At 37.1% G+C, this 10446-nt stretch overlaps 1 protein-coding gene across 1 annotated transcript; it reads right to left on the bottom strand.

Moving 5' to 3' along the window:
• Window positions 1-3321: 3321 nt before the first annotated feature.
• LOC109340035 (formate dehydrogenase 1, mitochondrial-like) lies at window positions 3322-7445 on the bottom strand. The gene is made up of 4 exons (XM_019577593.1): window positions 7293-7445; window positions 4461-4632; window positions 3612-4152; window positions 3322-3436 (listed from the first exon to the last, which is right to left on the bottom strand). Exons 1-4 carry the CDS (start codon window positions 7443-7445, stop codon window positions 3325-3327), a joined length of 978 nt encoding a protein of 325 aa, XP_019433138.1. The 3' UTR covers window positions 3322-3324.
• Between the last annotated feature and the right edge of the window lie 3001 nt (window positions 7446-10446).

The raw sequence follows: 10446 nt of genomic DNA, 5'->3' as shown, positions 1-10446 counted from the left end.
GATAATGACATTACCAAATTATGGCACATGCGCCTGGGCCATATGAGTGAAAAAGGTATGCACCTTCTAAGCAAACAAGGTCATCTTGGTAAACATGGCATTGGTAAATTGGATTTTTGTAAACATTGTGTTTTTGGGAAACAGAAAAAGGTTAGTTTCTCCACTGCAACTCACCGTACCAAAGGTATTCTTGATTATATTCATTCTGACCTTTGGGGGCCTTCTAAATTTCCTTCTCATGGAGGATGTCGCTATATGATGACCATCATTGATGATTTTTCTCGCAAAGTTTGGGTTTATTTTCTGCAGCATAAAAATGAGACTTTCTCCACTTTCAAGAAGTGGAAAACTCTTGTTGAAACCCAGACAGGGAAGAAAGTGAAGAAGCTTAGAACAGACAATGGATTAGAGTTCTGCAATGGTGATTTTAATGAGTTCTGCACAAAAAATGGTATTGCTAGACACAAAACTATTCCAAGAAATCCTCAACAAAATGGTGTTGCAGAACGGATGAACAGGACTCTACTTGAGAGAGTTCGTTGTATGCTCTCAAATGCTGGGTTATGGCATCGGCGTGAATTTTGGGCTGAAGCAGCATCTACTGCTTGTTACCTGGTTAATCGTTCTCCACATTCAGCACTTGATTTCAAAATCCCAGAAGAAATTTGGTCAGGTAATCCTGTTGATTATTCTAACTTAAGAATCTTTGGATGTCCTGCTTATGCACATGTTAATGATGGTAAATTAGCTCCAAGAGCTGTTGAGTGCATATTTCTTGGTTATGCATCTGAGTCTAAAGGATATCGCTTATGGTATTCTGATGCAAAGTCACGGAAATTAATTCTTAGCAGAGATGTGACTTTTAATGAGGATGCATTTTTATCTTCTGGAAAACAATCTATTGTGTCTTCTTCTACTAGTACAGGTAATCTGCAGGGTACTAGCGAGAAGGTGGAGTTGATAGTGAAACCTACAGTTCCTAATGTTGATGTTCCATCTTCCTCTACAAATCAATCTAGCATTGATGATCATTATGTTGATTGTGATGACAGTACAACTTCTCCTATTCATCAGCAAGAAGATGATTATTGTATTGCTCGAGACAGAACCAGAAGACTAATTAAAAGGCCAGCTAGATACACTGATGGTGATAATTTAATTGCTTATGCAATGTCAGTTGCACAAGAGGTAAATGATGATGTTGAACCTGCCAGCTATACAGAAGCTGTTTCTTGTGTTGATTCGTCACAGTGGCTAGTGGCTATGAATGAAGAGATTGAAAGTCTTCATAAGAATGGTACTTGGGCTTTGACAGAGCTTCCCGAAGGCAAACGACCATTACGATGTAAATGGATCTATAAGAAGAAAGACGGTATTCCCGGGGTTGAAGATCCAAGATGCAAAGCACGACTAGTTGTTAAAGGTTTTAATCAAAAGGAAGGTATTGACTTTAATGAGATATTCTCACCTGTTGTTCGTCATACTTCTATTCGTGTTTTGCTTGCTTTTGTTGCTTTATTTGATTTGGAGTTGGAGCAACTTGATGTAAAGACAGCTTTTCTACATGGAGAGCTGGAAGAAGAAATTTACATGGAACAACCTGAAGGATTTATTGTTCCTGATAAGGAGCATCTTGTCTGTCGATTGAAGAAATCATTATATGGCCTTAAGCAAGCTCCCAGACAATGGTACATGAGGTTTGATTCTTTTATGATTGGGCAAGGTTATTGCAGGAGTCAATTTGATGACTGTATTTATTTCCAGAAATTTCCAAATGAATCATTCATATACTTGTTACTGTATGTTGATGATATGCTAATTGCTTCACGTGACAAGTCTTTGATCCGGAAATTGAAAATTCAACTCAATAATGAGTTTGAGATGAAAGAATTAGGTGCAGCCAAGAAAATTCTTGGTATGGAGATTCACAGGGATCGTCAAGCTGGTAAATTGTTTTTATCCCAAGAGAAATATATTGAAAGAGTGCTTGAAAGGTTTAATATGAATAATTGTAAACCTGTTTCTACTCCACTTGCTGCACATTTCAAGTTATCTTTAGATCTTTGCCCACATACAGAGGAAGAGATGGAGCGTATGTCACATATTCCTTATGCTAGTGCAGTTGGTAGTCTTATGTATGCTATGGTGTGCACTAGACCTGATTTAGCATATGCTGTTAGCATGGTAAGTCGATATATGCATAATCCTGGAAAGGATCATTGGAGTGCTGTAAAATGGATTTTTCGGTATCTAAAAGGTACTTCTGGTATTGGCTTGGTATTTGACAGAAACAAGGCTACAACTGATGACGTTGTAGGTTATGTTGATTCGGATTATGGTGGTGATATTGACAGAAGGAGGTCTCTTTCTGGTTACATCTTTACTCTCTGTAATAGTGCTATTAGCTGGAAAGCTACTCTTCAGTCCATTGCTGCATTGTCTACGACTGAAGCAGAATATATTTCAGCAACGGAGGGTGTGAAGGAGGCTATTTGGCTCCGAGGTTTGGTAAATGAACTTGGTCTAATACAGGGTGTTCTTACAGTGTTTTGTGATAGTCAAAGTGCTATTCATTTGACCAGGAATAATCGTTATCATGACAAGACCAAACACATTGATATAAAACGTCACTTTATCCGAGATATTGTTGCTATTGGTGAAATTATGGTGGAAAAGATTCACACATCAGAGAATCCAGCAGATATACTTACCAAGCCACATCCGAATTCCAAGTTCCAACTTTGCTTGGACTTGGTTGGTTTCTACAGCACTTGAGTGCCCTTCGGGGCATTATTTGGCGATGAGCAACTTATCAAATTCGAGCCAAGGTGGAGATTATTAGATGGCTCTCATTACTATGCCTTAAAAGAATTTTATGACTATTTTTGGCTCTCTTTAAGGGCATTTTATGTCACTTTTATGGCTTTGTTTCCAAGCATCCAATGCTTCATATCCAAGATACCAAGACTTTGCTTGCCTATAAAAGGACACATATAGAGAGCTTCAAAATCATCTTCACAACACACAACATCTCTTTCATTTACACATATATTGTGAGTGCATTCTTGGTGAGAATTCTTGTTCCATTTGAGAGAGTATTTGTGAGAAAAAATATTGTCATTTGTCCTCATCATTATAAGAGGATTTCTTGTACTCTTCTTTTTTACATAGTGGAATTTTGCTCTTGATCGCCCGTGGTTTTTTTCCTCTCACACTGAGGGGTTTTTCCACGTTAAATCTTGTGTGTTATTTTCTTTATCCTTTACTTGCTTCTCTTTTGTTCTCAATTGATTCAATCATGTGCTTCCGCATTGTGCTCTATCCTTAACAGCTAGCATCGGCAACTGCTTGGGTATCCATGATCGCCCCTCGCGCATTGTTAACAATCAAGACACCCTTCTTGCACTTTGAAATTCTATTTTTGTCAAACAATCCCCTGAATCACAAAGAATTTTGGTCACTACTCAATACTGTCAAAGAATTTGTACATTAATATATAACTCATCGTTTGAATATGCAGACATCAAACAAAATAATTGGTCACATACATATTGGATTATAAATGAGTAGTTGATCAGATTGGCATTAGATATTAAAGCAAGGAATTATACCTTGTCTTATCGGTGAGAGGGGTGTTGATGACAAGTACATCACATTTTGGAAGCATTGCATCCAGATCCTCCTCATACTTAGCTCCGAGTTGATTCTCCAATTCAGGGTCCAACTGAAGACGATCATGGTACAGAAGATTACAGTTAAAAGGCTTCAACCTTTGGAGCAAGAGCCTGCCAATTCGTCCAGCGCCAACAGTGCCTATAGTCTTTCCTTCAAGATCATAGGCTCTATGTGCAATTCCAGCCACATTCCATTCTCCACTAACAGCCTGATGGTACCCGGGCAAGAAATTTCTCACTAAAATGAGGATTCTCATGAGTTCGTCCTCTGCAACCGACACCACGTTGCTTCCTGTGACCTCTGCAACAGTTAATCCAGCAGCAGCTGCCGCATTAAGATCAATGTGATCAGATCCAATGCCAGCAGTCAAAAGCAGCTCTAAATTCTTGGCTTTCTTGATTCTTTCTGCAGTGACATAGGCCGGATGGAACGGTGTAGAGATGAGGACATGCAGATCAGGAAGGTGTTTCTCAAGTACTGCCAAAAGGACAACAAATAGTCATAATTTGAAGTAATCATAAAATCTAAAGCAGAAAATTCAATACATGGAGATCAGGAAGGTGTTGGTCTAGCTGTGTAAGACCTGCTAAATCCCCAAGATGACCAAAAGGTCAATGTTCGATTCCTGAGAGTAACATTTGTTAGGAGGGGCAACCACGCACCCCAAAATGATTAGTTCTTTACCGGCTGAGGGGATACACTTGGTAGTACCCAAAAAACAAGCGTATGGTTTAAAGTTAGGTTGTTTAACTGCATTCAATGTTATATACTGATGATGTACTAACCAGAATTAAGTCCTTCTTTATCATCAGTGACAATGTATTCATGACCCTGTGATTCGAGCCACTCGCGAATGCCGAGGGCTCCTTCAACACAGCCTACAAAGTTGGGATTCTGGGAAGCATACTCATTTCCTTTGTAGAAAACACCCACAATCTTCTTCCTTCCACCAGAGGCCTATTCAATAGTAACGAAAAAACACAGGCATAAACATAATGAACACAGCTTTTTGTTATACAAATAGTGGACATAGATAACAGAATACTTACAAGATGATATTCATATGTGCTATTCACTAATATCTATTCATATGTTCTAATAGACCAAATGTTATTGATGTCAACACTACTATATCACTTTATTAATGATTAATAAATTTTGTTAATGATCAATCAACTATAGAAGTTAATTAATTAACTTATCTCTTTTATCATGAAAATTGGGCTGGGCTTGAGTTCTTGAAACTAGAGAATGACCATGAATAAAAATTCAACAGTCAATGGAATCATTTTGTGTCCATCGGTGTAGTCAAAATCATTTTGCAAAAGATTACTTGAAACTGGAAGGGTTAAGCTTAACGTGGATGACTATAATCTGCGATATCCTCATTTAAGGCCAATTTTTTAGAAGAGGGGGGCGATAAATGATGGAAGAATATTCACTAGGGTATTAGTGAAGCTATCAATGCTTGGACCTGGTTTTGTATTAAATTCCCCATTTGGAATTGATTCTTGCACCATCACATGGGGATTCATTCCTCCCAATATTGGAAGTTGCAAAATTCTGGGATTTAATGGCATGATACCCATTCGGATTTAAGGCCTCGTGTTCATTGGTGTGGAAAGGTTAAGATTACGCAGTTCTAATCTGTATGATCATACCATTAAAGGAGGTAATATTATTCATAATCATGACGAGCTTTGGTTATCTTGATTTAGTGGTAATTTTGGAGGTGGTACTCCTATACAAGCTGAGCTATGGGCCATTGAACATGGTCTCGAGTTGACTTGGAAGTTGAGTCATCGTCTGGTTACAGTCGAAAGTTTCTGCGTTAAAGCTATTCATTTTTAATACTAAAAAGGTTCAAATTTGCTTAGACACTATTCCTACTGTGTTGCATAACATTTAAGGTTTGATCAGGAGACTTTTAGACATTGGACTTCAACACATACATAGAAAAGAAAATATGTTAGACACATTACATGTCTAAACTCAATATGGGGTCCATATGGATTTGAAAATCAAATACAGGACTCTCTAGAGTCAAGAGCTCTCTGCCCATTCTGCAAATGGGCATTGCTCCTACGTTTATAGTGCTTTCTTTTTTTTCCAATGTACTAAACAAATTAGGGAGACCATTAACTTTTTTTCTTTTTTCACTCATTACAATTTCTCACTTTATGTTCATAGAAACCATATAAACAACTAAGACCCATATAAACAAAAGTAATGTTACGGAGAAATATTTGTGTCTAGACATATGTATATGTGAAGACAATTAATAAAACATTGTCAACATATTAAAATTTAATTCTAATTAAAATTTAATCATAAATGATAAAGCATAATTACACTTGTATCTAAATATGACGTGGTGTATGTGTCTCCATGCAAGTTTTTCTCAACGTTATATTCTCCTGTTAAATCCTCCTACCCACCAAAATGTAACACATATCACTTGAAAACCAATTATCAACAAATAATGTATCATCTTTTAATATATATCACTTTATTGTGGGTAGAAGGATTTATCATTTTCCTATAAATGAATAAGAATATTATATCTATATTAGATGTAAATATTTATTGTATTATTTATATAAAAATAAATGATATTAAACATGAATGATAATGATAGGTGCATACATTTATTTTTCCAACAAATAATTAAAAATGTTAAGAAGAGACATGAACTTAGTCACCTTTAGTTGTCATGTAAAGTATGAATACAAAACGCGCAAATAATTGGAGACAGACACGCACTATTACAATACCATTTTAATTCTTTAGTTGAATTGTACAGGCAAATTTAATGAAAATTTGAACAAGCTTTCTGGCTTTAGATTTAGAATTCATCATATATATCCAAGTTTACCTTGTATGATCATCCATCATAGTTATGAAATATTTGTGTCCATGGATTGAGGGAATACCAAGTGGTCCCCACATGTCTATATGGACTAGTTCGAATGCATGTTTTGTCCTAGTGTTACTAATAGGGAAAGACAACTTGGCTTGTTTAGCATAGTGAGAAAAATCTCACACTTTCTTGGAGTCATGTTTCACATAAGATGATGATGCATGTATATGATCTAGAACAAAATGAGATGGATGGCCTAATCTGAAATGCCAAAGGTCAAAGGATGGAACAATGTGATCATGTCATGTGCTAATAGCATGTAAACTACTATTTTCAGCATGTATATTTCCTTTGAGGATGTAGAGATGATTATAGGCTTTAGCATGACCAATCATCTTCCAAGTAGTCATATCCTGGATAACTCAAGATGACTTATTAAAAATATAACACCGTGTTTTTCCGAGCACGTTTAATTAAATAATTAGTTGTTAATGAATTAATTATAAAAATTAATCAGTAATGTTTTAAGTTAAACCTCAGTTGAGTTTTAGTCTGGTGGACATATGCATAGCATGCATACATGGTATTTACCAATATTGATTCTAAAATCATAAGTTTTATACTTCATTCATCATAAATATATGCATGTACTTGTTCTTTGTCTTGGTGTGATATTCTGTGTAATTCCACAACTTTAATGATAAGTTTTTCATTAGATGTTTTACTCCCTCTCTTTCTTTCTGGTGTACTCGTATACATCCATGTTTAGAAGGACAGATCGGTGATGATCAGGGGTTATCGCTTTACCATGTCCCAGGAGGGGGCATAAAGCATTGAAGGAAACAGATACACCTACATTAGTCCCTGCGACCTGGAATTGGATCTCGTATGTGATGGCTCTGTTTTGCATCTCTCGACACATTACACAATTTGGGAAGCATCGTTCACCCTACCAGAGCGAAGGTCCGTACCTGTCGGTCCATCCCCACTAGCTGAGGCACGAGGCAGATCGGAGGCTGTCAGGATCTGGCCCCAACCGAGATTCTCATCTACTGACTCAACGCCAAGAGGGAGGAAGGAGCAGGCATGGCTACTTCATCGGGGCCTAGGGTATACACCCTAGACCCTTCGATGGATTGGGGAGCAGATGAGGTGGTGGAGGACGAGGACAATGACTACGTAGAGTTAATTTGCATAGAGGATTCGGTGGAGGTTATAGAGATCTCTTCAGACTCGGAGATCGAGGAAGACCCGAGTGAGGTTTCCAATGAACCACCGGTCTAGGAGCTCCTTTCTTTCTTTTGATAGGGAACCTGTATAGGGTATTATTGTAATGTCAACGCCCCCGACATTATTATATTTTTATTTGTATTTTTAGTCTTTGTTAGGGGCAAAGAATAGACACTGCCTTGTATTTTGTAAACCATGATGTACGTATTACAAATTCAAGAATTGGTTAATGAGAAGTATTGAAAAAAGAATTATGTTTCGTTCAATTACATTTTAAGTATTAAGAAATTATTTTCGCAAAGATTTGAAAATGTGACGTCTTGAAAAAGAATAGATAAAATGGAGAGAGAAAATGATTTGTAAGTTATATGTTACATAAAAGAAAAAAGAAAAAAAAATTACCCATTTTTCCAAGAGATTACATTATGGTAATTATCAAATGATTTTCAGGGCGTTACAAAAAACAACCTTGCACTGAAGAGACCAAGCAATTTTATAAACAGAGATTATATTATACTTGAAAATAAGAATGTAGATAACATTATGCTAGATAAATGTATTGGATAGTGTAACTGTTCCTGTGAGATTTGTAGTAAGTGTGCAATTATTCGGTAATTTAACAGATATAGGTTTGATGTGATGATAATATGTGAAATTCGACATAAGATTTGTGCCACGTTTAGTTGCCCATGTGTTAAGTAACCAAGGGTCACTACTATGGGATGTAGCTGATATGTGATGGGTGTCTTTGTCTAAGTAGTCCATTCCAACATGGTTTATGCTATGCTAAGGGTCAAAAACTCAAAATGTGATGTTCTTCTTGTTTGGGATTTGGTAGTGTTATTCCTTCTAACTCTTGATTGTGCACTTGTGATCCTTGTGCTGTCACATTGTTAATAAAGCCAGTGGTGGTTCTTGTTTTGAACTTAGATTTTGGGGGAAATTCATGCTTAAAATAGCATGTATCTAATGTGTCCCTTTCTCTTCCCCATAAAATGCACACCTTATTGTTGTTCTACCCACTATATATGTTGCCATGAATGCGTGTTGATGTGTTATTTAATGATCCTCTCACATTTATGCCTTTGTTTTCAAAGTTGGTCCTATTTTATTTATTATTGGGATGTGTTCTCCAATTTTGCCTTGAATTAATGTCGGTTATAGCAGACTTGCTCCCATCATAAGTTGCTCATTCCAGCTGACTTTCTTGTTGGAGAACTAACGAGAGGAACTTGTTTATGGTAGGTAGGGGTTCCATAAGTAGAATCTCAGACTTAATAGTGTCGTATTGATCTGATAATCCCTTGAGAAAACAAATTACATATTATGTTTCCCTATATCCCTTGAATGTTTTCAGAAACTCACAACTACATTTGTGTGGCATGTGCATATGGGAAAAGGTCTTAGGGAATCAAGCTCATCCCATAGTATCTTTATGTCTATGAAAAAACTCAGAAATGCTCTTATCTCCTTATCTTATTGAGCATATTTATTGGAGTACATCTGAGGTACTAAAGTGGTTACCCTTTGAGTGCCTTTCTTTGAGATTGTCTTAAAGTTTTTCGGCATTATCAATATACATTATGCTTTGGTAAATGTTTGGTGAGAGAGATCTTGTAATCCATGAAATCACCATGGTGTTGCGCCTCTCCCATGTATCAAAAGTTGGATCATCTTGCTCTGGCATCTTTATCACTCTATTCACGAATTTGAACTTGTTCTTTGATTGTAGTATTATCCTCATGGACCTATACCATGAGTTAAAGTTGCTTCCACAAGAGCATGTGATACCAACACAACTTCTGGATTTTCTCCTTAGTGAAGGTAATATGGACTTGTTGGTTTTTGTGATTCATCAACTTGTATTTGGAAGGCATGCTGCACTTCCCCAGACTCTGTGATCTCCATGGATGAAGGTAAAGTGGCAAGAAGAAAAAGAACAAGGAATGAGGTTGTATCAAGGTAATCAAGAAGAAGAGAAGAAAAATGGATTTGTAGAAGAGCTCTTAAAATGAGAGCTTTGATACCATAAAGGAATTTGAACTCATAGAGGAAAAATGAAATCATGTATATTAATTGATTGATTAAGAATTACAACTACAAGTCATATATGTATGAGTTTACTTGAGGATTAAGAAAACAACCTTCCAACTAAACCTATCATAACTAATTAACAAATTATAACTAATTTCCTCATTTAACACATTAAAATAAAAGGCCCTACTACAAAACCATTCTTCTGGGAGTATCATAAAATTGACTCAACCTAAGGAAATATGGTGCAGCATTCCTAGCCTTGGTGCACTAGGAATGACTAGGTCATCGCACCAAAGAGTGCAGGCATGGTGCGCCGCAATGGTGTTCTAGTGCGCCTTGGTGCCTCTGCCCGATGCGCCATTTTTGGTGCGCATGATGCCCCATTTTTGGTGCGCTTGATGCGCCATTTTTGGTGCGCTTGATGCGCCAACCAACAAGTTTGTCTCGGTCAGGATGCCAGAATTGGCTTAGTCTGCCTTGGTCACGATGCCTGATTTATGTCTGTCAGGAATTATACTTGTCCTGACTATGACTTGAGCAGTGGCACGATCATGATGCCCAGCTGCCTCGGTCATGGCCCATGTCTTGCCATGATCAAATCATGAATTTGGCTACATGTGGCTTGGACAGTAGACAATTGGCTT

The sequence above is a fragment of the Lupinus angustifolius genome, unplaced genomic scaffold (assembly GCF_001865875.1).
Source record: "Lupinus angustifolius cultivar Tanjil unplaced genomic scaffold, LupAngTanjil_v1.0 Scaffold_131_20, whole genome shotgun sequence".
Taxonomy (NCBI): Eukaryota; Viridiplantae; Streptophyta; class Magnoliopsida; order Fabales; family Fabaceae; genus Lupinus; species Lupinus angustifolius.
Note: the sequence above shows the minus strand (reverse complement) of the source record. Positions and strands in the feature narration are given on the sequence as shown.

Coding starts and splice junctions, on each gene's coding strand:
- LOC109340035 (XM_019577593.1), bottom strand. CDS start 7,445: ATGCAAAACAGAGCCATCACATACGAGATCCAATTCCAGGTCGCAGGG. Junction 4,153..4,460: donor TAAAGAAGGACTTAATTCTG/GTTAGTACATCA, acceptor TCCTTTTGGCAG/TACTTGAGAAACACCTTCCT. Junction 3,437..3,611: donor CCTCTCACCGATAAGACAAG/GTATAATTCCTT, acceptor TTTGTGATTCAG/GGGATTGTTTGACAAAAATA.